The following is a 27,797-nucleotide window of genomic DNA, read 5'->3' as shown; positions in this document are numbered from 1 at the left end:
TCACTGGTTTAGGCTGTGACTCAGCATTTCTGCTACAAAGGCCTTCAGGAGTCCCTTACAACTCTATGGATAATATGAAATATTTTCAAATTGTGACCCAATTAATGTCAGTGCCTTCATTTCCTCATTTGGTGGCAGGCCCCTCCTCAAGCAGACATGACATTTCTTTCACTGGATACATAAAGCAGCAAGAGCAGAAAAGAGAAACAAGTCCATCACTGCAAACAACACTGCTAATGGCAATTTATCAGAAACTCTGAGTATACACAATTTTAAACACCTTCAGCATTTTCTTCAGCTAAATGCACTTCCTGATGAAGTAAGCCAGAGCAAGTGCTAAAACAACACAATTCTCCAATACACAGAACTGAATTAACTAACATGTAGCATTTCAATCTTGATGTTGTCCCCATTTATTTCCATTTTTCTCTCCTTCACACACAGCACACAGATCAAGTATTTTTTATTGAGCTTCATGGCGTTAATGGAAACAACTGTATTTAGAAATTCTACTTGGCCATCACACGATGTACTGCCTGATAATTCTGAGTGCATCACTTGGCAACTGGTTTCTTTAACCTATTTACAACCAAGGTTCCAAGCACACCATCTATTGCCTTTAGTATGAGAACTGTTTTCAGAACTGTTGATGTTTCAGAACTTCAACTTATATATTCCTGTTATTTTTGATGGGCATATCTAAACATTAGGATGGTTAGAACTACAAGAATTCTGATGCAACACAACTTAATTTCTCCTATTCTGTTGATAAAACACTCATCACATTAACAGATATAGTGACTTAAGTACAGCAAGCACTGCATTTTCATAGATACAAAGAAGATGCTGGTTGGTGGGGTTTTTTTTTCCAGAATTTCATTGGCTGAAATGTATACGTTTTGTTGCAAAAAAAAACCACAAACCAAAACCAGGAACCAGAGCATACAGCAGATACACTGAATTGGCTCCCTGAGAGATATCAAAACATAGCTGTGGTGACAGAGAAGTCAGCAACTGGAGGGACTCCAACTGGCTTTCCAAGGATTCTTACTGAAAGATTATTTAACAGTTTTATTGATAATACAGACAGTGATACTCAAGTAAAGCTTGCCATTTAACAAACAGATAACCGTATTAAAGGATGGCATTATTTTTCTCTTATAGATCAACCTGACGTGCTTTGCAATGAAAGTAATTTAATTGTAGTTAAGTATAATGTAATACATCTGGAAAAAAATTATTATGGATTATATGCTCATGTAAAATCTGAAAGCAGTAATCATAGGAGAAATGTGGAAAAAACTGCCTGAACAGGTGACCTTGGTGAAACAGTACAGCAAAAAGGGATTAACATGACCTCTCAGAGGCCCATAAAGGGGAATACAAAGTAGAAGGTAGGACGCTGTCTTACCTCGGCACATCTACCACAGCACTGATCTGCTTCCCAATGTGCATAGCTGTTTATGCAAGATTACTTTAGCATTATGCACATAACTTTCTCTTCAAGTTAATGGGAGGGTTCAGTAATTCAAGGCCTTTTAGCACACAAAAGCTGTGACATGGAATAGACCTTGAGACTAGCAACCTAGCTGCTGAGACTAGCACAAACAAAACAGAATAAACACAATGCATACAGCTTAGCTGTTCTTCTGAAGCACAGCAGCAAAACGTGCTCATTGAAAAGGCATTTATTCAAGTATACACAACACTGACTCACTCTGGAGAACAAAAATGTAGCCTTGGGAGGAGATAAAGCCATTTCAGTTGTGCAAGGAAGCTTTTAACTGGTAACACCTGAGTGTTGTTTGGTAACACATGAATAGCAGAAGTGCTGGCTGGGTAATAGAAGTGGTCTCTGCAGCCAACCAGATGTGCCTTGCAATACAAAAAGGGTGTGTTAAGTCAGGGAATGCCTTTTAGTGCACCAGCTGAAAAAAAACGGAACATCCTTAGATCTTAAGACTATAATTAAGCTAAAACATACTCAATTTCATAGCATCATAGAATGGTTTGAGTTGGAAGGGATCTTTAAGATCATCTAGTTGCAACCCCCTGCTATAGGCAGGGACACCTCTCTCTAGACCAGATTGGTCAAAGCCCCATGCAGCCTGGCCTTGAATGCTTCCAGGGAGGGGACACCACATCCTCTGGGGGTAACCTGTTCCATTATCTCACCACCCTCACAGTAAAGAATTCTTCCTAATATCTAGCCTAAATCTACCCTCTTCTAGTTTAAAACCATTTCTCCTCATCCTGTTGCTACCTGCCCTTATAAAAAGTTTGTTTATATATATTTGTTTATATAAAGCTTTGAAAACAGGAATTCAGTATACAGTGGGTAACAAAGTAAGATTATCTCACATCTTGCACATCTCCCCACTTTATTTCCTACCAAGCTCAATTCATGTCTGAATTGTGGGCACCAGGTTTTACCAAACATGAAAGAAATGATCACCACAGATAACTATATAGACAAAAGTAAGCACTTGAAGAGCACACAAATACAACCTCTTGTTCACATCTTGAAAAACACAAGTGTAGTATGTTTCAGAAACAGAACAAAACCTTTAACACTTTGCACAATGCACTTAACAGTTTATAACATTCAGTGGCTTCACAAAACAGACTTCTTACAAGGGTATGTAGTGATAGGACAAGGGGTAACGGCTTTATTCTGAAGGGGGGTAGGTTTAGATTAGATGTAAGGAAGAAGTTATGTGCTACAAGGGCAGTGAGGCAGTGGCACAGCCACCCAGAGAGCCGTGGTGCCCCATCCCCGGAGGTGCTCAGGGCCAGGCTGGGTGGGCTCTGGGCAGCTGAGCTGGTGGGGAACTGCCCTGCCCACAGCAGGGGGGTGGCGCTGGGTGGGCTTTGAGGTCCTTTCCAACCCAAACCATTCCCCTGTCCTAATGTCTTACAGACATGGAAAGAGTTCTAGACAATACCCAGAACACCATATGGCACAGAACACTATCTGGCTGTAATAATTACCCTGAGAGAGGAAAGCCCGAGGGCAGCCCCTGATGCTGACAGACCCCTCGGGAGATGGGGCAGAGGCAGGCGGTGCAGGGCGGATCTCGGCGAGCTGGGCTGTACTACGGCGCCGACACCCAGCCCTGTGGGGGCATCGAGCGGAGCCGGGGGCGGGGGCTGCGGGCGGGCACCTCCCAGACAGGACCGCGGTCCTGACGGCGTTTCCGGGCGGGGGAGCCGGGATGTGCGTCCGGGTTGGGTCGGCCCCAGCGAGCGGTTTCCTCTCGTCTCCCTTCCTCCGCCGCCTCCCTCCCTCCCTCCATCCCTCTCTTCCTCGCCGTCTCCGAGGCGGAGCCGCCGCCGCTCCAGGAGTCGGTGAGAGGAAGAGTGGGGTCGGGGGAGAGCGGGGCAGGGCGGAACGTTGGCGGGGGGTGCCCGTGAGGTCCTCGGGGAAGCCGGGCTCCCTGGGTGGGCGGCGGCTGCGCTTCCTGAGCGAGCGGGCGGCGGTGCGTAGCGCAGCGGTACGGAAGCGTTAGCCGGCGGGAGAGGCGGAGGGCTGGGCCGGGAGCACCTCACGGGCTGCAGCCGGGACGATGTTCCCGTTTCCATCTTCCCACCGAGAGGTGCTGGTTTATATAAGCCTCTCTCTGTCCGATGCGCCTGCCTGCGCCGTGAGCTTTGCCCGCGTACCTCAGCGGTTTGGGTCTGTCTCTGGTTAATGTACAGGAAGGAAAGGAAGGGAGCGGGGCAGCCCTGCGTGTGGGGTGAGATCCTGCGTTGTGGGGCGGGAGCCTTGAATGTAGAGCTGCGTGCATCCAGCGTCAATCGGGTGAAGATTTAAACGTTTTCAAAAAGAAGCATTTTAGGGCGGGTTCTTGCTTTTAAAAGGTTTTGGAGTGGGTTCAGAGGAGGCCACAGAAGCGTTGGGAGGGCCGGAGCAGCTCTGCTGTGCAGTCAGGCTGAGGGAGCTGGGCTGGTTGAGGCTGGAGAAGAGAGCTGTAGGGAGTGCAGCCTGACAGCGCCTGAAGGGAGCTTACAGGCAGGAGGGACCAGCGTTTTTACACAGCCTGATAGTGATAGGACAAGGGGAAAAGGCTTTAAACTAATTTAATTGGAGGTTAGATGTTAGGAAGAAATTCTTTACTCAGAGGATGGTGGTGCCCCATCCTTGGAGGTGCTCAGGGCCAGGCTGGGTGAGCACTGGGCAGCTGAGCTGGTGGGGGGCTGCCCTGCCCACAGGAGGAGTTTGAAACTAGATGTTCTTTAAGGCTGTTCTGTGATTCTGTGGTCTTTGAGAATCCTAAGGTGAAACCATCTTTCCTCTTCTGTTCACAGTATTTTTATGAAATCAGCTATTTATTTTGTTTACAGGATTGATAGATTGGTGAATAAGCCAGAGAGGCACCTGAGCTGCAGAGATGTTGGAAGAGGACATGGAGGTGGCCATCAAGGTGGTAGTGGTAGGAAATGGAGCTGTTGGGAAGTCCAGTATGATTCAGCGATACTGCAAGGGGATCTTTACAAAGGACTACAAGAAAACTATCGGTGTAGATTTCTTGGAAAGACAAATCCAGTATGTATCAAACAGATGTCATGCTATGTATTTTTACATTCCCCTCTGTTTCTTTGTTCTCTTGTAATCCTAAGATTGACGGATACTTGAAACACAAAGCCTGCAGTCTCTAAAGCTAAGTCAAGGGAGCTGATTTTTCTTTTGAACTGTGGTAAAAAATTTCATGAACTCAATTTTCTCTTGCAGATTTAGAGTTGTAAAAGAAAATTAAAATTTTGAACCTCTCTTATTCTAAGATTTTTTTTACTAGTTTCTTGTGTGCTCTACCATCTGTTGAGATTTTCTCTTTTTAGTTATTTGAAGTGGAAGTGCTTATGATAAAACATTTGCATGATTTTATTAACTAACAATCTACACTACAGATTTAGTCTCCATCATGGTATAGTATGGAGTTGAACCATCACCAATGCTAAGTTTTTACTATGTTAAAGTAACATTTTTCAATTGTAGAGATGGAAATGCTTCTATGACAATTGCTTTGTATTAATCGCAGAACCATGTCGTTTATTTCAGAGTTAATGATGAAGATGTCAGGCTAATGTTATGGGACACTGCAGGTCAAGAGGAATTTGATGCGATAACTAAGGCCTACTACAGAGGTGAAAATACCATGTTTGGTAGTTGGTTGGGTTTGGAACCTGTCTTTAAAATATTTTCCTATTTCTGGATTAAGAATTTCAGTAATTCTTTGTGTTTGCAAAGTATGTTTAGCTCCTCTTTTTAGCTCTGTGAATGTATTCCCCCGTTATGTACAATCCTCTCCATGATTAAGTGCCTCTTTATACAATATTGTCCTTTGAAAAAAAGCATAGACCAGAACAAGGCAAATGTCTGTACAGAAACTCCTACATAGTATTTCAAGCAATCTAACTCAAAATCAAACTTAATTTGTTTTATGTGATGACCTATTTTTGATCCAATATGCTCTCTTAAAATAACTGAAGGCAGTTGTTCTGGAGTTTTGGGTGGGAATTGAGGTTGTGACTGATAGTTATGCCTTAATGTTCTAGGGTGCTACAGTTTTCTGAGCTTTTTGTATTTCATGGTAATTTTGATTAACTACTTTTTTAAAAAGTAGTATTTCCTGCTGTCCCTTGTAATTGTTGGCTACCATTTCTTCAGCAAAAGAAACTTCTATTTCTTTCTATCCTTCTTTGAAAATAGACCATTCTGTTGTTTTACAGCTAACAAGTTGAGCGTATAAATTTCAGAAGGTAGGACTTGATTATCTTTGAGCTTCTTTATCACTTGTTTCAAGCCAAAGCTTTTTTCTCCTAATGACTGTCAGTGCCATGCTAAAGCATGGAGTATCAATCTCCTCCCTTAGCATCAAAACTGGTGGTTTAAGAAATAATCTGCCTGGAGATCTTGCTGTCTTGCTGATGACTCACGGTGCAGGTAGAACTCTGCCTTTGAGATTTTTGTATTGAAGAGGCTGTTGTGGAGCAGCAGGTAGTCATCCTGTGGATACGTGTTGCAAATTATGCGATGGATATCTTAACTATGCTGAGCTGTTCGATGCAGTGACTATTCTGCACTAAACTTTGAGGGACAAGAGAAATTTTGAGAGGCTGGAATGGAATTTCTGTTTAGCGACAGGTCTGCAAGCACAGTGTTATGAACTAAAGATCAAGTTTACTTTGTAAGTACAAGGATTTTGGTGCATTCTATTGCTGATAAGGGGAGGATGCCTCTAAGGAAGATAGAGCAAGTGTTGGCTGTTACTCCAAGGTCTGCACCTCGTTCAGATCTCTGTCCCACTGACTGCTATCATTACAGTGAGGGTTACATACTCTCCTGGAACGTTGTGCATTGTCTGTTCTTCAGGAATCAGGTGCTTATCCATGACAGTACAATAAATGCTTCTGTTTCTGAGCCCTTGTCCAAGGACTGATTTATTCAGCCTAGCAGAGAAATAAATTTAGAGCTGACACCAGATCTGTCACGTGGTTTTATTGTCTAGGTGATGATGTGCAGGCAGCACTGTTGCATACTTATGATCATACCATGCCAGGATTCAAACTGTCCAGAAACTTAAATTGAAAGAGTTGAAGAAAGCTTTGTATATTTTTCTATTTTGTGCTGTATTCATGCATCTTCTCACAAGTTACACTTTTTTGTGTCCTGTGTGAACCATGCATTCTCTCAGCAGTTTGGTGCTTCATTTATATGCTAAGCAAATACACAAGTGACTGTCATTAGCAGCACCATGCCTTGCATTCACATACAGATCTTTCAAGGTAGTATTGATGACTTCTTACTGCTTGCATTCTCCTCCAAACACTACCACTGCTGCCTTGAGCAGACACTTGTTAGGTTTTTGATGGAAGGGATGCATCTTACTCATTAGTCTGCTATTCAGCTGCTTGTAAGTAAGGGCAAGAACGGAAGAGTGAAACAAATAGGTTCCAGATATAAATTCTTGTGTGTGTGCTCATCCTTGTGTTCATCTATGGCAAGGAATTTCTTTATATGTTTTCTGTTATATAATCAGTGTGTTGTTATAAAAGCAGAAAATACGGTTACATAGTCTATGAGGATGATGCAGTTTGCTGAGCATTTTTGAGGCCCCTCAGCTGTCAGGCTTTTGCTCTACTTGCATCAAGTAGAGATGCTGGTACTAGTGGTATTTTTTTCCTGAAGCAGCCTCGGTGTGGCTGGCTGATCAGTGACTCCAGCCAGCTGAAAAACCTTCTTAAATAAGGAGATGAGGATTATCAAAGTAGTAATCACACAGAAAGAAATCCAGTGTCCTTTTTCCTTAGTACCTGACAAAGATTTATGAAACAGTTTCTTCCAAAAGAACTTTAAATATGTGCAGAAGACCTGCTGGTTTCAGCTGTTCTGTTTCTGTCTGATGTTGTCCTCTGCCTTTGCTACTGGTATTTGTTGTTATATGCAACCTCTCAAGTAGTGTAGGATTCCATTTGGTGTGGGTCAGTGAGATACTAATGTTATTGACCCTCTTAGATGCTGCCATTTACTAAATATAGAATGGTGTTTATATGTCTAAATCCTGTTTTTTTGTGGATTTTTTTTTTTTTTTCTGGAGCTTCTACACTGATATTATAGCTTCTTAAACTTGTTTAAGAAAATTGATAAAATATTGAGTATTTAGCAGTGTTCTTGGAAGATGAAAAGTTAAAATTTAAGTTTTCTACAGAGAGAGTGGTGAGGTGCTGGAACAGGCTGCTCAGAGAGGTTATGAATGCCCTGTCCCCAGGGGGGACATCTGTTCAAGGCCAGATTGGATGGGGCCCTGGGCAGCCTGGCCCAGCATCTCCTCAGCACGTATCCCTACCTGTCTTTCTGCCTACCCAGGCTGCTGGTTCCTCAAGCAGTCCTGTCCTTCTTGGGCTCCATCTCCCCATAGCTACATCTATGCCTTTCTCAGTCCTTTTCTCCTGTCCTCTGAGTGCATTTCTCAGACTCATGGCTCAACTCCAGGAGCCAGCCCTGCGTGTTTCTGAGTGAATCCTCACAGGTTCTCATGGCCTGCTCCTCTGGTGCTGCTGGGTGGTTATAAAGGGAGCCTATAAACAGAAAGGGAATCAACTCTTTGAAAGGGTAGATAACAGCAGGACAAGGGGAGATGGTTGGAAGTTGAGGGAGGGAAGATTTAGGTTGGATGTCAGGGGGAAGTTCTTTATAGAGAGAGTGGTGAGGTGCTGGAACAGGCTGCCCAGAGAGGCTGTGGATGCCCCGTCCCTGGAGGTGTTCAAGACCAGATTGGATGGGGCCCTGGGCAGCCTGGTCCAGTGTTAAATGGAGAGGTTGGTGGCCCTGCATGTGGCAGGGGGGTTGGAGCTTCATGATCCTTGAGGTCCCTTCTAACCCTGGCCATTTTGTGATTCTATGAAAAGAATGGACTAAAAAGTAAGGCCTCTGTCCTTTTGCTGAGATCTGAAGCCATATTAAAGCCATGTTTTATTCTCTTCTTAAATAAGTATTTTTCAGAATTATTGGATTAGTAAATTCTGGCATTTCTTAGAAGCCAGCGATCAAAACCTCCAGCAGAAGTTTGGAAGTACACCATTACATGCATGTGCCATTGTTGACACTCGGGTGCACTTCTTGATTATGAAGGACGCTTTGTTGAAATAACTTCCTGGCAGAAACCTTCGAATGTCGGAGTCTGGAAGGCCCCAAAAGCATCTCACTGTGACTCCTAGTTAGACACCATTGTATGATTCTTTTTAAAAAGCAGTATGGCCAAGCTGACCATTATCTTTACTGTCCCTGTCCACTGCACTGTCCATATGTAGAAGCTTTACATATAAACTGAATAAGGCAATATGATGTTGTAAGCCACCCTCTTTTTACTTACAGACATGCTGGGACTTCTCCCTCTAAACTTTATTGCCAAGTTATTGCTGTGTTTTAGCATTCAGAAGGAATGAATGGAAAGAGAGCTGGAGTAAAAGTTCCTGGAGTGAAAAACTCCATTTGTTAGTCTTAAAACTGAGCAAGGAGATGCTTGCAGGTGGTGACGGCCCTTCAAACATTCCTGTCTCTAGCAGCTCCAAGAGCTTGAGAGGCTTTATTAATCTCGATGGTGAGATGATGTGCAAATTCAGTAGTGACAAAGTAACCAGCCTTGGAAGGAAAAATAATTTGCAGATACCTTGCAGGGTCTTCAGTGGAAGCGCATCAGGTTAGAATATGATGTGAACACTAGGGAAAACAAGCAGAATTTTAAAATACAAGTAATGAGATAGAGAGGATTATGAAAGACTGCATTGCTGCTGTTTGCTGGTAGAGCTTAATCTGGAATTCTGAGGGTAGTTTTTATTCTGTATAAAACAAAATCAGAAGGGTCTTAAAGACATGTGAGTGTTTAAAGAATGTAGGAAAACTTCCATTAAGGTAGACAAGCTGGGGTTATTTCAAGTTCTCTGACTTCCAAAGTCCAAATTACTGTAGCATAAAGAATAGCATGAACTGCACTTTACAGATATTGAAGTATGAATAATATTTGCTGTTTTGGCACCCACCTAAGCTATCTGAATAAGTGAGCAGTAAGCAAACTTCTCTTTCTCTTTTTCCAGTCTTTTCCAAAACCCTTCCTCTTCCTTCCCCTGCGCACGTGCATCTTGTTGGAAATGGTTTGAAGGGTAGCTGAGTCTGGGCATAATGGTGGAAATAGCATGGCAGCTTAGTGCTTTTCATCTGGGGAGTTTCCTAATCATTGGCTCATCACAGGCTGGTGGCAAAAGGGGACTTTTAGTGGAGAAACCTCTAGTACTTTACATATATTCAATATGATTTTGAATTTTTGTTGATTTTTATGCATTTGTAATCGGTCTGTGTATTTCAGGAGCCCAGGCCTGTGTTCTTGTGTTTTCTACAACGGACAGAGAGTCCTTCAAAGCAATCCCTACCTGGAAGGAAAAAGTGATGACTGAAGTTGGAGACATTCCCACAGTTCTTGTGCAGAATAAGATTGATCTTCTGGATGACTCTTGTATAAAGAAGTAAGATTTTAATCTCCTCCTTTAAAGAGCAATGTATTGCCCCTCTATACAAATGCTTAAAAAAAGTCTGTGGGAGTTCATAGAATGAATCATAGAGAAGGGGTTGAAAAGGACCATGATGATCATCTAGTTTCAACCCCCTGCCACAAGCAGGGCTCCTGGTGAAGACTTTGATCTGTGGATTATCAAACCAAAGCCCAGCATCCAGACGTGCCTTGGAAGCACAGGTGCTGGCATTCCTTCAGGATTGCAGTTACTTGGGCAGATGTTTGCCCAGGTAGGAAGCTTCTCTTAGCTTCATTCCTTCTTCTGAAATAGCAACCTGAAAAATGGAGCAAAAGCACCAAGAGTTTCCTTGTGCCACAATACGATCATTTTTTTTATCTAATCAAAAATCATAGGACTATATTAACTTCCTCTCCTGCTAAAGCTTACTTCTACTGCTGAACTGCTGTGCGTTGTGCAGTTTGATTAGTGAAGGCCTGCTGAAATGGTCAAGAGGTTTGAAACAAGCTGTTTGAATAAGTATCTTAATATTCTTTGCTCTGCTTTCCTTCAGTTTGTTTTTATTGCTCATTTTTATCAAATATTGTAACTATAGAAATCTGTGTCTGTTAATGTTCTCAAACTGACTGTTGCTGATGCTGGTTGGTTATATTTTTATTTACAGATTTTGCTGTCAGTTCATTCTGCCTCTGTCTATATGTTCAGTTTCATTACTGCCATAAAATTAGCTTAACAAATGCTAGCTTTTATTTGCCACAATATAATATCCTTTGGAAAACATGCCATGATTTATCATTCTCCACTTTGTTATTGCTACCATCTTCCTGAGAGGTGTGCATTAATTCTTCTTTTTGTCATTTCCTGCGCTGGCTTGCTTTATTCTGTTTGCTCTCACTGATGACATAAGTCAGCTTCTGCTCCTTCTGCAAAGAATACTGAGGATTTTTCAAACAAAAAGCAAAATCACATTTTAACTCCTCCTGTATTTCTGGTACATCACTCGTGTTTTGTTCTCTGAACGCACCCTCTGCCTCAGTAGCTCCATCTTTCTTGATTTCCTGTAGTGAAGTTCTCATGTTTCCTCACCTTTTCCTTAAAATTTAGCACAAATTGCCTTTCCCTTCACAGAAAACAAATAACTCTTCTGCTTTATTTAAAAAATTAAGAAGCACTTTTTGTTTATTTTGATTTTACAGTAGTAATTGTTCTGTTGTAGTGCTCTGTTAATTGCAGCCTCTTTCTTTTTTATTTCACTGACAGCCGCCTTAGGACCCTTGGGAATAAAGTCAATAAACACTGCAGTGCAATTGTTTTTGTTCCTTACAGTACTGCATGTAAAATACCACGAAGAAATTAAGAATCAGCTTTTTTTTTTTGACTGAGCTTCTTAGCCTACTAAGTTACCACGTTCACTCTGACACAAAGTGTTTTGTCTGTAAGAGCAAATGCTAGAAATTAATATTTATGATGACAAACGATAGAAATTAGTATTCATGGAGTCGTTCTCTGTTGTGCAGCGAAGAGGCAGAAGCACTGGCAAAAAAGCTAAAGTTAAGGTTCTACCGAGCTTCTGTGAAGGAGGACCTCAACGTAACCGAAGGTAGGAGGCAGGCAGAGGTGCTGCCTGTCCTGTCCTCACTGTATCTCCTTGTTGCTTTTGCATGCTATTGGCAATCCTTCTTATCTCTTCAGTTGCTTGATATCACTGTGATATGGCAGTTTCTTTGTGTACATGTTTCCCTTCTATTTCATGAATGATGCAGGGCTTCAATATTTAGAAGTGCCGATGTTTTCTGGGCTTCTTGGCCCTACTGACTGTCAGTGAGCAGTGGGCTCTTAAAAGTGCATACATAGAAGTTCAATTATTACGACGTACGAATTGCTGAACAGATTAATTTGTGATTGATTGTTAATAGTTAAGAAACAATTTGTATAATTATTTCATAGTTCAGTTATATTGAAATAAAGTACACTAAAATTAGAATCTGTTGCAGTGATTTGTCTATTGGTGGTACCTTAGTAATTCCCAAGTCTCACTATTTAATGCATATATTCAAATCTGGATTGACATTGACTCGTTTGGGTCCTGGCCAGGTATGTCGGCCTGCCAAGAAGGAATCCTTAGATTGTGTTAAACCTGATGTGTGAAATGGGCTTTGGTCAGCAAGCAGCAGTTGATATTAGGGTGGTGTTCCTGTTATAGGTATTATTTTTAAGTGTACTCTGATGTATGTTTTTTTTTACCATTCCAGTTTTTAAGTATTTGGCTGATAAATATCTCCAAAGGCTCAAGCAGCAAACAGCTGAAGAACCAGAACTAGTACATACAAGCAGCAACAAGATTGGTATGTATGCTGTAAGAAGTCACACACGCACACAAACACAAAGTTCCAGAGACTGTATTTTATGTATTTTATGCCATCAACATTTGTGGTCTCATCTGCTGCCTTAAGGAGTCACATGGTGGTTGTGGTCTGATAACTGCCTTCCTGTCTTAATATGTCATCTCCTTTCCTTTTGTAAAATAGCTTTGTGACTGCAGTTACGAGATTGCCGAATAGCTGGAGTGAAGTTTCTAGCTAATGTTTGGCTACTGCCCTTTTATTAAATTCTTTTAAATGGTGTCTGAGGATTTGAGAAGGGGTATTTGCTGGGTTTCTTTAATGCAATTAGTGTTGGTGTCATTTGTTTTGGTAAGAGACTCACTATGAAAGAATTTGGCACATAATAAAAAGGTCCTGTAAACTTTGTCTTGAGTAGAACAACACCAAACTTCTGCAGCCCTTAACAGAGCCTGAGTTTCTTCATTTATTTTCTTTAAATCACTTCATTTTTATTCAGTCATTCTTCCATAGCTTTATCCCAGCAGTTTCTAACTTTAAAATGGCTATGTTTCTGTGTATTACTCAGCTAAGTATAATTTTGTTGCCATGCAATTAGTAGCATGCACTTACTTGGATGAGTGCACGTGCTCCCTTTGAATTACACATATACACACAGGTGTTGTATACTAGCTTTCAATACTGCCTGGCCAGTCATACCACCTGGCTCTACTTCAAACTTAGTTGCAAAATTGACCAGAAAAACAGGTAAATGTTTTGGTTTCTTGTTTTGTTTTGTAGATACCTCTGAGGTGAACTACCGTGAGTTAGTAACTGGTGCATCTTAGGTGTTAATGTGTTATGCTGCAGGGAGGGAAGAAATACAAATGCTCTTCTTGCTTTCAATTTCTGTAGGTGTTTTCAATACAGCCATTGGGAGTCACCCCAACCAGAATTCTGACACCCTTAACGGCGGAGATGTCATCAACCTCAGACCAAACAAGCAGAGAACCAAGAAAAGCAGAAGTCTTTTTAGCAACTGCAGCATACCTTAGACTGCTTTTGGAGGGAAAAGAGAAGAGTAAACATGAATGGGATCAAGTTGTGCAATTGAATGCAGAGTAAAGCTTTAGAGGTATTTTACCAGTGCTTTAGCAAATCTTGTGCCTATGGGATCCTTGCTTGGTGGATTTATCTAAAATTGCTGATGCAGTGTTTTTTGGTGTGTAGAGTGAGACACCTGGCGGCAAAGCGCGGAACCGTGGCTGCCCTGTGCACTTTTTAACAATTATTAAGCAAACTTCTCCATTTTGAAGGAATTATTTATAGAGCTATGAACTAGGCTTTGCAGAATGGAGAAGCACGTGTAACATAAAGATAATACACCCACATAGGTACAGACCGTAACATTGTGGCCCAAGATTAACAACTTCATGTCTAAATTTCAAAGGAAGTGTCAGCATTGGTTAGCCAGGACACTAAGAAGTTAGCAGAAGAGCAAAGTGAAGACATCACGTTGTATGCCTTTCTCTGTTAGCGTGGATTCTGGTGGTTCTGTCAGTTCGATATGCTCCTGTTGTATGTATGTTTGTGAGGTATGTATGTAAATGTTGGGTATGAATACTTGTGCTAAATTCAGGCGTACTCAATATGTGGAGGTCAGATGATGAAACAGCATCTTCACCAGAATTTTTCCTTTTAAAATGTTACCTTTCAGATGAGGCTTTCCCAGCTGCTGCTGTGTGTGTTGAACTTGCTATACTTGGGCCTGAACGCTTAGATTTAAAAATAGACAGTGCCAAAAACGCTCCTTCTTTTTACCTAATGCTGCATTGCAGATGTTCTTGTAAGTTTGGCTTTCCTCAGTCTTAACAGGTTGATCAAATAAGTGTTTGACACTAATAGATATCCAAGTGGAACAGTCGTATTCCTGTCCAAGTGTGATTGCTGTGTCCTGTACCATCCATGACAAAGGACCTTGCAACGTGTCACAAAATACTTATCTTCTTTGGAGAAATTTCTTGTAGTCCTGCAAACCAGGTTGCAGAGGATCCAAAACACACAGCTAATTACTGATTTGCAGTAATGAGACATTCCTTAACGTTGTTGCTGCTACTTACAGAGAATCTAATTCTGCAAGATCGGAGACATGGCAAAACAATTTTCAAAGTACGTAAGTAATTTTATAGAACTGATTTAGAATTTAGGAGCCCAAATCAAAATTAAAGATATTTGGGTTTAGGTTCCTAAATCACTACGGTGCTTTTAAAAATGCTAAGCAAGATATCTCTTATTTACCAAAAATAAACACTTTTTAATCCTCTACAAGAGCATGCATGCCTTTTAGAAATACCCATTTTGTTTACATGGTTTTGTATTGTATTATATAATTTTAACTTTCTAGGATTTCTATATCAAACCTGCCAGTGACAAATGCAAAATATGCTGCTTGAAAAAAGAAAAAATCAGAATTTTAATAGTTTTTTAAACAGTGTATGAGAGTGAGAATGACTCGACTGATCCTGTATATTTTTGGAGGAAGGACTTTTCACTGTGTGAATTCATATAGGAAGCCTGACTTATTTTATTTCTAAGTCAATGAGTATGAGAACTGCGATGTACTCTTGTCCCACTGTCCGCAGGGAAAGAAGTGGGTGGCAAGTTGTGCACAAACACTACAGATCTTTGAAGGCTGTATTTGATGTTTACTCTATTAGACTTTCTACCGAGTACCTTTGTGTCTCTGGCAAGCTGCCACAGCATCTCCAGTTGCTGGCAAGAAGGCGGTCCTGCAGGCGCTTGGTACCCTTTGCTGTTGCAGCAAAATGTGTTCTTCATCAGAATGTTTCCTGTATTCTCTCTTGGATAGATGCCTTTATTTTTAACAAGTGCATTTAATCACTGTACGTATGTATAAATGGAGTCAACTCCTACTTGTCGTAACGTTTTAGGTAAGGAACTTAAGGTATGGAAACAAAAAGACCTATGATTGTACATAATGGGGCCATCTTGCAACTTCAGGATGTAGGGTAGAAGGTGTGTGTTAGGAATTTTGTCAACTGTTTTTAATATGGAAACTTCTACGTTTCATTGTCTGTTTGAGAGTTTAACCATTACATTTGTTTTTCCTGAAAAAGCATACCAACTCACAAAGTGTCTGAAGCATTTTTCTTGCCTTGTTCGACTTTGTACAGAGTACTGAAAAATCTTTGTGTATAACAACCATTTGTACTGACACATCATTCATCAGACATTGTACGATTACATAAGCCATTTGTACTGAAGGTCCTTTGCTATAAACTATTTCAAGGAGTGAAAACTCAATGGAAATTTTCACAGATGAGAGACTTGCTACATTTAGGATACACTGAAATTTAGTACACGCATGCTTTCATCTAGGAATATCTGTTTCAGGTGCTGGGCAACAGGAAGGTTGAATTTCACTCCCATCATAAGCTAAAGTGGCTCCTTCTTTGTTGCGATTTGCAGTGCTTAATTTCCACTCTGACTGAGGTGGAGACTGTCCAAGTCAGCATTTTTTCTGGAGATTACTCTGCATAAGCACTGCTTCAAAGTGTACTTTTTATCCCTGTAGTTTTAGCGTGCAGATGTGAAGCAGATGCCCTGCATATGGCACGTGTCCATATGTATCCATGCCACTGCTCAGTGGGAGAGCCGTTTGACTTCTGGATGAGGAGACGTGCCGACACTTCCAGCATTCATGTTGCTGTGTGTGAATAATTTTAGTTACAAACATTGCCCCCTCCTCCATTCAGTGGTCTCATGAAAATGCCATGTTTTAAACGCCATGTTTTAACCACCCTTCTGTGCCTACGAGGAGGAAGAGAATACAATCCTCTGTGACACCTGCGGTAGGTCAGCCTTCTGTGCTCTGTGCACACGTGCCTATCACAAGTCGAAGTTTTATTCTTAGAGCCTGAGCTAAGTGCACTCCTGTTTTATCCACCGACATCTCTTAGTAGCTCACTGGATATTTTATTTAGCTCTTGGCAAAATTCTTTGCTTTTAGTTGATAAAGCTAAGGTGGGCGGAACACTTCAGTGAAGTAAGCATTCACTAAAGGGCCCGACTCTAAAGCATCTGCTGCTCCCACATGACATCCATTCAGTGAATGGGTGCTCTCCTGGTCAGTGAGGCGTTGTTGGGTGCACAGCAGCAGTGCCAGGGATGCATTTCCAGCTAGAAATAACAAATCTCGGAGTTGTAAGATTGGGCACATTAAGATTTTTGGGCTTGTCTGAAGTGGAATATTTCTTTTTATGTCAACCACACACACAATTCTGGAGTTTCTTATTTTCAGCATTACTTAAGGTGACGTTTACCCTTTGTGATCAAAATGTCCAAATTACTGTCAGTCTAATTTCCTGATTCATTTTGTTATAATCAGTCTCTTTATTGTTTTCGATGTTGGGCATATCTGACGTTTTTCTTTGCATCACTTCTGTAGATGTACATTATTCTAAAAGGAATTGAGTGGCTGAACACATTGTATGGCTTTGAGGTTACGCCTGGGTGAATGCACAATGCCAGTGAATGAGCTAATAGCTACCAGTTAATGAGTGACAGAATTAATTACTTGCACTGCTGGAATGCAGGAATTCAGTCATATATCAAATGAACAAACCTGCTGCTTGGTACCCAAGTCTAAATCTAATCACAAGCCTCTGGCTAAGGCCGTAGTTCCTGAAATCAAACTGTATGCAAAACAGAAAGCAAGAGTTGGTCCAAGAAGCTTGACTTCATCAAAACCACCATACCTCTGGTAGGAAGTGGCTATTGCACGTATCTTTTTTTTTTAATGCTCAAGTGGTATTGGCTGAAGAAAGTACTTCTCACTGCTAAATGGAGCATCCTAAAAGGTAATCAAACTCATGGCAGATAAAAATGCAGGAAGTACCAAGATGAAAAGTGCTGTGGTGAAACATGAGAAACTCAGTTCTGTGCTGAAGACAAGGTCCATCTGAGCCACCTCCCGACCAGGTGCTCCCTTGTGCTAAGCTTGCTCTCAGGTTTCTGGTAGGAGGGTGATACTGATCAATAATTTGTGGAGTGAGTGGTTTTTCCTCTCCTGACGCGAGCATGGCTCAGCAACCACCTGAAGTTGCTAAAAAAAAAAAAAAACCCAAAGATCTGGGCCAGGAGAAATGCTGTTGTCATTGCAAAGATAAGGACTCATTGCTACTAATACATGACTGAATCTTATTGGCAAGTTCACGTGATCTAAATGGCTAAAGCAGATGTGTACATAACTGTGTTTGTCACCTTCACAAACTCAAGTAAATGTAGTATATTTTTAGAAAAAAACTCAACCTATCTTTCAGTAAGTTCTCAAGTGGTAAAATAAATGTTTAAAAATGAATATTGTGTGTATGCTGTTCCTGTAAAATTCCTACAGGTCAATTCTGCTGCTCCTGTAAGTGACACTGGTTTTTGTATCAGGTGACTTAAATGTTTCTCTGAGTACTGCTTGATCTGATTACACATTGCTGTTTTTGTGGTCATATTAAAGTGTCAGTGTATTTAACAGCAAGAAATTGTCGTAACCCCTCAGTTGTGCAACCAGTGTCTGCCCAGAAACCTGTGCCCATGTCTATTTTGTACACTGCCAGCAGCTGGGACCCAGGGGAGCACAGGGCACAGGCACCCACCCACCTCCTCAGAGCAGCGTGGGCATCCCCAGCTAATCGAGACACGTTTGCTGAGCTCCTGCCTCTTCTTTTTATTCACACAGAACTCCAACAGAAAACATGGATTCTGTTCTGCTCCCTGAGGACTTTTTAGTTTTCATAATTGATCTGGCTAACAGAGTGACAGGGCTTAAATTAGCAACCTATTAATAGGTCTGATGCATTTTCTGAACGCAAACAGAGGTAACCAGTGCATTGATTTTCATGCTTAATTTCATCTAAAGTAAAATAGAACTCGTGGCATCTGTGTCTGCCTCTTACTCAGGTATCTCAGGAATCTGGAAAGTAATACAGCGCTGCTTCCTCTTGCGTGCAGTTTAGCACACACAGAAACCATGTACTTGCCTAACACCCCATTAAGAATTATTTAGCAGTGTTGGTGTGTTTAGCAGTGTTTTAGGGAAGCAGAAATGTGAGAAAACTCACCTGTTTGTGCTGAGCGTTTTGAGGTCAGAGCTGAGTGCTCACCTGCTGTTAAGCGAAGGCCTCATGAAGACTGAAGCTGTCACACTGTTGAGGTGGGGCTTTTGCGTGCTGTGCAACAGCACTGTGCTCAGCTTTGGAAGCCAGATGGCTGCTTGGGGCAGCTTCTACTGCCAGGCCCAAGGTAACCACCAGGAACAGCCTGGTGCTTTCAGTCTTGTTTTCAGGACTGACACAAGCTGGAAGGTGGAGCACAGCCTTGTTTGAGTGCTCAGGAAAGAAAGGGCAGCTTCACTGCCTTTCTCACACCCAGTTGTCTTATGCCTGCTGAGCCTTATCAACTGTTTTCATTCTGACAACAGATACTCCTCAAAAAATAACAACTTTAATACATTTTTTTTCTTGGTTTCTATCACTTGTGTTGCCAGCTACGTTTGGCTGCTTTAAGTTTCTTTAAAAGGGATGTATGTTGGAGAGCCGGTATGAAAGGAGCAGAAAGCATAGCAGATATTTTTGCCATGGCTTACAGCCGTGTAAGAGACACTTCAGACAGTACTGCCAGCTTTAAAGCTGGATTGTTCTGTACCATGGGATCTGTAATGGATGAGGCATGTCTGCTTATAGCAATAGTGGATGTGTTCCTGAACTTGTGTGGTGCTGATGACACAGGGTTTGGGAAAGTGGAAGGCAAATTGGAAATGATTTTAAAAAATAACGAGTATCTTAAGCCAAAATAAGTTGAGTCTACACTATCATCTCAGCTGCTGAGGTGATGATGACTTCATTTTGTCCTTGAGTTGCTTTGTTTTCAGTTGCTTGGCTTTGCTAGCCAGTTTTACCAGTGAGTGAGCACTATAAAAACACTTGTAGCAATTGATGCAGGGAAGAGGGTTTCAGTAGGAGAGAAGAAAAAAGTCCTCCTGAATACCCTATAATGGCCATAAAATATATATATATATGTATAAATTGAGAAAATATTCTAAATCTCTCTATGCTATTTTCAACATTAAGTATTCCACGTTGCAATTTCTGAGAACCTTTCACGTATATTGTTATAATTATTGTGGGAAGTAGGCACAGTCTCATAGCTGAAGACATTTGTAGGTCCCCACCTCAATGCCACTTTCTGCCCACGAGCGGCAGCAGCGATGCCCTTGTGGGGCTGGAAGCTCCCAAAGCACAGGGTGGGCGTCCCCACACCATGCATACAGCACAGCTCAGAGGCACAGAGCTCGGTGGCTGTGCAGAGGGACCTGAGGTGAGTTCCCAGCTTGGCTGGGCGCTGTGAGATCACCGCTTCAGGTGTGGAGGCTTCCTCACACCCAGGGCACTGCAGCTGCCCTCACTGCTCTTCCCTTCCATAGCACCAACGGCCAGGCTTGGATTGGAGATCAGGTCAGGACTGAGCAGTGCAGCCCCTCTGCCAGAATGCTGCCCTTCAGTGGACTAACAGCTGAACGACAGGCTGCTCAGTGGGGCTCTGAGCCTCCTTGGACACATGCAGGAGCTGTCGTTCTCTTCTAAGTCCGATGAACAGTGCCGTAATGAGTAAGACATTGTGTTGTTTATGAAAATACAATATACAGTTTATTGATTTGTTGTTGCTGTTGTTTATTGCCACGATTTGTCTTCTTTTTCCCCCGAAAGTCTATTTCACACACTATGTATAGAGCAGAGAAAAGTTGGTACCTCACTATATGACAAAACAACTGTAGTTGTTTTTTTAAAAAAAGGAGGAGAATGAAGGACAGGCAAGATTTTGATTGATTCTGACAGTTCAGCAGAAGCACGTTACAACTTGCAACAGAGCAGTATCAACTCTACAGAAGAAATCACGATAGCATTCCTTATTGCTGAAATAAAATGCCAGTGCTACCGAAACCCATAGAATGCCTGCACCTTGCAATCCAAGATACCGTGGAGCATGTGTATGTGTGTATACGCGTGTACTTGTAAACAGGGATCTTCCTTAGCTTCCATGTGCTTTTATGGAGACTTGATCACTCTGTGGTTTGCCAGAAGTAGCCACAAGGCACTTTAATCCTGTTTGGTGTTGCAAGACTGCCGCAGAGAGGATTTCTGATGCTCCAGCAACGTGATGGACTTCTCAGAATTCTCCAGGTTTCGGAGCAGAGTCTCTAACCTTCTTTTGATCTTCTTCTGATCCTCAATAGCACATCCAATGACAACGGACTGAAATTTCTGATCGATGGGTCCCGCCGGCACGTCAGACGTGCACGCACCATAAAGTGACAGTAAGCGGATTTTGGCGTCTTCCAAATCGTCCAGGAGCTTGTTGACGATTTCATCGATCATCTTGGTGGCGTGCAGGAGGGACTCCTGCTGCTGGGCGTTCCGGATGGTTTCCACAGAAACCTCCACAGTGAGGGTTCGGCCCATCAGGCGGTTGGCGGTCAGGTTAAGTTCTTCTCTCTCACCTAAAGCGAAAGCAGAAGGTATCCTACGTTACTGGCTAACGTCTTCCAGTGCCAATTACATCACCGAGACAAGCACAGTGCTGCCATTTTCCAACACGGATGTTTGTTGTTTCTTTTTTTTAAGAAGCCACAATCAGTGAGATTTCCAGGGGCCAGAGTTTTTGAATCTGTCTGCCTGAGTCCCACCCATGTCACAGAGGCTGTGTCTTTTGTGCTGAAATTAGGTTGTAAGCTTTATGAAAGGTAGAAGCAATGTTTTTTCCGATGCTAACACAGTGTTTGCTCTGTCACATTAAAGCAAAGCATCATATCAGCAAGCATTAACCATGATGAAAGCAGGCACGTGAGGGACGGACCCTCAATGCCACTGTGAGGAAGAGCATAAAATACAGCACCATGAAAGGCCACAGATGGAAGAGTATTTTGCCTACCAGATGCAGTTAGGGGCCATTAACAAAAAGGAAAAGGGGACCTCAGAGTAAGGCACGGCCCTTCGGTATCCTCAGCCAGCTCCAGCATGGTGCCTTTAGCACTGGAGCAGCTCCCCTTGCTCTTCTGTTTTTAGGGCAGTCAGAAGGGGATGGCAAAGCAGCTTCTCACCTTCACTGATGTGCCTCATGTCCTGGCTGTTCTGTATGTTGTGGATCATTTCTAGCAGGGTTTCTTTTTCTTGTTCCATAGCAGATGCTGCGTCACGGAAAGCCTCTACCCTGGGCATAGTTAAACCAAACAAAGTCTTTCAATATTAGAACAAAGGATCTTTAGGATCTGCCAGGATCTTTAACTGAAAAAAAAAAATGTCAATAAAAGAACCCCACTGCAAGTGCAATCAGCTCGCAAATATCTGTGGTCCAGGCTCTCTGACTCCATGACCTCCTCCTATATAAGAACTTCATTTTTCAAGACACAACATCATTTAAAAAGTGAACAAATGAGCCAATAAATAAAAAACAACCAGCAATTACAATCTTAAATAATTTGTTTTACCAATAGCACCGTTGCATCCTACTGCACAGCCAGTCCAAGTATTCAGCCCAGCTACACCCATCCCTGCATCCTGGCTCCACACAAAACTGTGGATTGCCATCAGCTCTCAGCCGAGAGTGAGGCCCCTCTGCCCCAGGTCCTGGGCTCTGCTCCCATAGATCTTCCAGGGAAGGAGCACTACCACCCAGCTCCAGGCCCCACGGACTGTCAAACCCAAGGACGGCTTTGAAACCCTACAGCTCCTTTGTGAGGAACCACAGGGAGAGAGGAACGGGAGAGACAGGCAAGGTGAGCGTGTTCTGTTGCCTTTATGGGGCTGTCCTGCCAAGCACCTGCATTCACGTCACTGTGGTTTGTTTCTCTCCATAAGAGATGCAGCAAACTGGCAGGAGGCTCTGTGACTCACAGAGGATGAAGCTCCATTCTGGTCAGCTCCTATTTCTGGGCTTGCAGGAAAGCACGCAGTTGAGCCATCCTGAAATCAAACCCTTTCCCTGCACGACTCACCGTGCTGAAACTGACACGTGGCACAGTGCTGCCAAGGGGACGGACACGAGGCACCACTGTGCCATGAGCTGTTCAGCCAGAGAGCTGCCCAGCTGTGTGCTGTGGAACTGCCACTCTTCACCATGCACAGTGCAACAGCCTGGTCTCCAGCATATGACAGTACTACACGAGAAAACTTGGGTCTCCATCCGTAACCCATGGCTTGTTCCTGCCATGGCTTTTAGGAGAGGGCTTTTGCTCAGAGCGATGTCACCCAGAACAGCACAAGGACAACAGCTGCCTAGGAGAGCAGGGCCAGGGGAGGCACCTTCCTGACTGCACCTGCAGAACAAAGTTGGGCGCTTGCAGAGACTCCCAGAGGTCCAAGCAAAACATCACACGAGCCTGGCCAACGGCTTGGGCTGCTTTCAACACAGCTCAGAGACCTCGATGCTACAAACAGCCAGGAAATGCAGCCAGCCTGACACATTTGTTAAGTCTGGACAGAAAGCAGAAGCAAACCAAAGCACTGGTAATCCAGTTCATTCCTCTTCCTTGCTTTAGAGCGCTCTTGGCTGGCCATTTGCTTGACAAGCACTTCTCTTTCCTCCTAGCCTCGCTAACTCAATTGCTGGGCACCAGTGAGCCGTGCTCCTCTCAGCACCACAGCTGGGCACGGCCACAGGACGGCGACGGTCATCGATGGCTTCTGCTGGACGGGACCAGCCGGTGCTCCTTCCCCACAGGCTGGCAGGCAGCAGGGGTCATGGGAAAGGAGGTGCTGGGAAGAGGAAGGAGGCAGGTGGGGCCAGGAACTCACGGCCTTCAATTCTCACACCTCACACACGCTGAGCTCATGGAATGTCTCTGTTTTACAAAATCTTTAAGCTGAGTTACCCAGTGAAAGCACACGCTTCAGGCCCTCCCTTTCATGTTAATGTGAGGAGGAATGGGAAAAGTTAATGCAATGCAAATTCTTGCCAAGGGCAAATATTCTTAATTGTTATTTTGGATGGGTTAGTAAGAGTAATAAGGCAGGTGGAGTCACTTCATACTTCAGATGTCAGCGCTTTATAATTTAGGAAGTCTAGCTATAATTTCATACATGCCTCACCGTGCCTTTTAAAAAAAATAGCACTGTCGCAGCTTGGAAAGTCCATTTTGGTCCCCAGAAAGCTTAAAATTAGAAGTGCAGAATTTCACTTTTAACAGCATATTTACATCAAATCAGGTCTGGCACTGTCCTGAATTAAAAAGCAAAGGTCTGCCCTCATGGAGCGGGCTGACCTGCGGCTCCCATCAGCTCTGCTGGGCCCTACGAGCAGTGCGAAAGCGGCCCAGCAGCACACGCTCTGACTGGGATTACTTCCAAAGTGAGTGCCTAAAATAATGCTGCTTCCAAGATCAAGGTACCAGTTCAAGGCCTACAAAGCCAGATTGTCAGAGACAACGATTGTGTACCAAAAAAAATTACCAGTCACACCTTTGATTGACGTAAGTTTATAACCAAATCTTGAGAACTGATTTATCTGCGATAACGCCTTCCTGGGAATTATTCTAACCACTCTGCAGAGTGCCCCTGGGATTTTCATGTTTCAGTGTTTGCATCCATGAATAGCAGCCCCACACACACCTGCTCTGAAACCAAGCACATCCCAAAGGAAGGGACAGGAGAGCAGCATCTCACAGCTTCCCCTCTCCCATGTCCAAAAATGCCCAGTTTGACCAATTGCTAGCAGAACGCCAGCCTGGAGAACCCTACAAAACGACCTCAGCTTTGACAGACCTGCAGAGCCCAGCACTTTGATCCCCACCTGGCTCCCAGCACCACTGCTGAGGAAATCACAGAATCACAGAATGGCCAGGTTGGAAGGGACCTCAAGGATCATGAAGCTCCAACCCCCCTGCCACATGCACGGCCACCAACCTCTCCATTTAACACTGGACCAGGCTGTCCAGGGCCCCATCCAGTCTGGTCTTGAACACCTCCAGGGACGGGGCATCCACAGCCTCTCTGGGCAGCCTGTTCCAGCACCTCACCACTCTCTCTATAAAGAACTTCCCCCTGACATCCAACCTAAATCTTCCCTCCCTCAACTTCCAACCATCTCCCCTTGTCCTGCTGTTATCTACCCTTTCAAAGAGTTGATTCCCTTTCTGTTTATAGGCTCCCTTTATAACCACCCAGCAGCACCAGAGGAGCAGGCCATGAGAACCTGTGAGGATTCACTCAGAAACACGCAGGGCTGGCTTCTGGAGTTGAGCCATGAGTCTGAGAAATGCACTCAGAGGACAGGAGAAAAGGACTGAGAAAGGCATAGATGTAGCTATGGGGAGATGGAGCCCAAGAAGGACAGGACTGCTTGAGGAACCAGCAGCCTGGGTAGGCAGAAAGACAGGTAGGGATACGTGCTGAGGAGATGCTGGGCAGGCTTCATCAAGGTGGTGGTTTGAGTTCCTACCACCAGATATTTCAGTGAATGACTTTCTTAAAAAAAAAAAAAAAAAGAGAGAGGAAGAAAGAAAATGAATCACCATATGTCAATACAGTCTGAACTGGCAATATATATCTCTGCCCACAGAGAAGGGGGCCAGGAAAGGTCACAAGGGGGTATCAGATTGACAGACAGGATTACACACCCTGTCACATCAGCGGCCATTTCTGCGGCCTCCTGCACTGTCTCTACCCAGCCAGCTCTCCTGGCAGCAAGGGCACAGTGCCTAAGGCAGACCCTGCTCCCGGCAGCCTCCTCTCCTCATAGAAGGCTCTCAGGTCTGTGCGTTACTGTGGTGAGTGCAGCAGTATGGGCTTCTTTCTGCTGGGTGAAAAAATCCAATCACATTCTTACTGGAGTGTATCTGTTGCTTTGAGCATTAGCTCAGTATTCCATGGATCATCTGAGACTAAAAGAACCATTCTTCGCTTCTGACTTCCCTTGGTCTGAGAGCGAAGAGATGTTCCATGCCGTTCTTCCCTGCATGCCATGGACATGAGCAGAGCATTCCCCGGAGGAACAGGTGGGCCAACCCGCGCTTTGTTCCGCGAGCAGAAACGTGATATCCGCTTTCCTGGGACAGCTGCAATAGCGCATTAGCCATGGGCTTGCAGAAATAGCGCACTGCAGCTCGCTTGCTGGAGGTGGAGGTGCATTTCCAAAAGGAATCAGGAACGCTCAGCGAGGCCTCGGCTTTTTTCCTGAAACAGAGCTCAGCCAAAGTGCCAAGGCCAAGTGGGACCCTGCAGCCCGCTGTCCTCAGCTGCTCCTGCTGGGCCGGGGTTCATGAAAATGAGCAGTGGGAAAAGGGCTAATCCAGCAGAGAAGAGAACAAAAGGTACAAGAAGTTATAAAGGGAAAGAAAGAAAACAAAAGCAGGTGTCTGTGTTTGTGCATCATTAGACCTGGAACTGGACGTCCATTTAACGTGGCCATCGGAACACAGTGACTCATAAGCAGAGAGCCGCTTCCAACGGCTGTGAGATCCCTTGGCACCGCACAGCAAGCTGGGGCAGCGGCACGTCCTGAGCCTTCACCAACGCCTGCAGTGCCCCTCTGCTGCAGCAGGGGCCCAAACCTGGGCACCACCCAGCAGCAGCTCCCGGAGGTGCCTCAAATACTGGCAGGAACTGCAAGGCCGCAAGGAGCCGTGCACCCCTATGGCAGCGTGCTGGCGGGTACCAGCCCAAGGCAGCCCATCATGGCCCTGGGGGAGGCAGGGAAGGGAGGGCAGCTCGGAACAGCTCTTCCCAAAGGGATGCGGGCTGCTGAGGCCCAGCCAGCCTTAGGTCACCTCACGGCCAAGTCCTTCCTGCAGCCCCTCAACAACTCCGTGGTGTGCTATGGCAGTTCCCACTGGTGACATCCACAAGTCACATCCCGCAGGGCTGCAGCTCAGCCACACCATCCGCAGCCCGAGCAATCTTCCTCCTGACATTCAAACGGCTTCAAAGCGAGGCGCCCTCACTACTCACACACAGGAAAACCAAAACTTGGCTGACTTCTTTAATCAGAGCACCTTGCCTCTATCCTGCCATCATTCCACACTTAGAAATATGCCTCTCTGAAAGGCCCACGGCAAGCAGGAGGGTTTCATTTTGGCCCTCATTTCTGGCTAACCAAACTGTCTGCTTTGTGTCAGAGTTGCTCAGCACATTTAAAACCCACTTTTGCATACTGTCCTGCTTATCGAGCACAGCATTTTGTAATTACACACTGCCGCACTCCATCTGGATGCCAGCAGTGAGACTTGTTTGCAGGCAGTGACTTTGTTTAGTCAAATCCAGAGAAGCCTGAGAAGAGCTGCGAGGAGATTTGATCGGTGAAAGGATAACACGCTGCTCCGCGGAGCTGCCTGCTGAATAATGCAAAGCGATGCAGGCAGAAAGGGAAAAACCCAGCTCTCACGGGGCTCTGTAATTACAGAAAGACCTGGAAGCATCCCGAGTGGCTCTGAGAGCCGATCAATGCAACGAGGGCTGTGTGGGACTGCTGCGTGATCCGCGGCGCCCACCTCACCCGGGCAGTGGTGAAACACGGGCTGTATCCGGAGCTACTAAAACATACAACCGTGCACAGAGTGCAGCGCCGTCTGTATCACAGCTGAAGGTTTCGGAGAGGCAGACGTCAGCGCGGGCAGCACGGCGCGCACACGGAGGGTTTGGAAGCGCGGAAGCTCGCCGTGCTCGGTGCCCGGGCTGAGCGAGGCACGAGCGTTACCGCACTCCTTTACCTCCGAGCTCCCGGCACCTTCCCACAGAGCAGCGGCCTGGCGTTAAGCCCGTCCGGTCGGGAAAATCCGTTTCTCGCACAAAAACACCTCTTTCCACGCACCCGCGCGCACGGCCCCGGGCGGCGGGCAGCCCCTCCCGGCAGCGGGGCATCCCGCCCGGCCCGGCCGACCCTTCCTTCCCTCCCTCCCGGACCCGCGATCCCCGCCGCTCCGGCCCCACCTGAGCTCCAGCTGGTCCAGGTTCTCGAGCAGGCGGCTGGAGCGGTCCGCCATGGAGGTGGAGCGGTAGAATCGACCTCGGAGCTGCCCGCCGCACGGCTGCTGCTGCTGCTGCTGCGACGCGCCCTCGCTCGCTTTGGCGCTGATCTTAGCCTGGGCCATAGCGTTCGCCCGCTGCCGGCGGCGGCGGCCGCTCCCTCCCCGCGTCCCGCAGGCGGCGGCGGCGGCCGAATGCCGGCGTCCCGCTCATGGCCAAAGAAGGAGCCCGCCCGCCGCCTGCCCCCGCGGCACCCCGCCTCCGCGCCCCGCCTCGCGGCGCGGCCCGCCGGGCACCGCGGTCCGGCCCCGCGTTCCGGGGAAGGGCCGCCCCGCGTCCCGCCCGCGTTGACGCCCGGGGTCGCCGCGCCGGTCACCCGCGGCAGGCCGCCGAGCTCCCGCAGCGCGTCCCCCCGCCACGGTGC

General features: G+C 45.0%; 2 protein-coding genes across 3 annotated transcripts; one reads left to right on the top strand and one right to left on the bottom strand.

Annotated features, from left to right (window-relative positions):
* The first annotated feature begins 3,183 nt into the window (after nucleotides 1–3,183).
* On the top strand, nucleotides 3,184–15,500 carry RAB23 (RAB23, member RAS oncogene family). Of its 2 annotated transcripts, none has more exons than XM_052684545.1 (7): nucleotides 3,184–3,348; nucleotides 4,345–4,546; nucleotides 5,060–5,145; nucleotides 9,864–10,020; nucleotides 11,544–11,626; nucleotides 12,279–12,371; nucleotides 13,263–15,500. In XM_052684545.1, the coding sequence occupies exons 2-7, from the start codon at nucleotides 4,392–4,394 to the stop codon at nucleotides 13,400–13,402; spliced, it is 714 nt and encodes a 237-aa protein (XP_052540505.1). In that variant the 5' UTR covers nucleotides 3,184–3,348; nucleotides 4,345–4,391; the 3' UTR covers nucleotides 13,403–15,500. The 2 variants fall into 2 exon arrangements, with proteins under 2 accessions (XP_052540505.1, XP_052540588.1); XM_052684628.1 differs by lacking the exon at nucleotides 3,184–3,348 and adding an exon at nucleotides 3,730–3,802.
* Nucleotides 15,501–20,064: 4,564 nt separating this feature from the next.
* Nucleotides 20,065–27,581, bottom strand: BAG2 (BAG cochaperone 2). The gene is made up of 3 exons (XM_052684748.1): nucleotides 27,338–27,581; nucleotides 21,517–21,626; nucleotides 20,065–20,916 (listed from the first exon to the last, which is right to left on the bottom strand). Exons 1-3 carry the CDS (start codon nucleotides 27,496–27,498, stop codon nucleotides 20,516–20,518), a joined length of 672 nt encoding a protein of 223 aa, XP_052540708.1. The 5' UTR covers nucleotides 27,499–27,581; the 3' UTR covers nucleotides 20,065–20,515.
* Nucleotides 27,582–27,797: the final 216 nt, after the last annotated feature.

Source organism: Tympanuchus pallidicinctus, unplaced genomic scaffold (assembly GCF_026119805.1).
Source record: "Tympanuchus pallidicinctus isolate F22 unplaced genomic scaffold, pur_lepc_1.0 scaffold1, whole genome shotgun sequence".
Lineage (NCBI taxonomy): Eukaryota > Metazoa > Chordata > Aves > Galliformes > Phasianidae > Tympanuchus > Tympanuchus pallidicinctus.
This window is presented reverse-complemented; position numbering and strand designations above follow the sequence as displayed.

Excerpts from the sequence above, each read along its gene's own strand:
- RAB23 (XM_052684545.1), top strand. The coding sequence starts at position 4,392 with ATGTTGGAAGAGGACATGGAGGTGGCCATCAAGGTGGTAGTGGTAGGA. Across the intron at positions 4,547-5,059 it reads TTCTTGGAAAGACAAATCCA|AGTTAATGATGAAGATGTCA; the intron begins GTATGTATCAAA and ends CGTTTATTTCAG. Across the intron at positions 5,146-9,863 it reads AACTAAGGCCTACTACAGAG|GAGCCCAGGCCTGTGTTCTT; the intron begins GTGAAAATACCA and ends TGTGTATTTCAG.
- BAG2 (XM_052684748.1), bottom strand. The coding sequence starts at position 27,498 with ATGGCCCAGGCTAAGATCAGCGCCAAAGCGAGCGAGGGCGCGTCGCAG. Across the intron at positions 21,627-27,337 it reads CTGGACCAGCTGGAGCTCAG|GGTAGAGGCTTTCCGTGACG; the intron begins GTGGGGCCGGAG and ends AACTATGCCCAG. Across the intron at positions 20,917-21,516 it reads CATGAGGCACATCAGTGAAG|GTGAGAGAGAAGAACTTAAC; the intron begins GTGAGAAGCTGC and ends CTTTCGCTTTAG.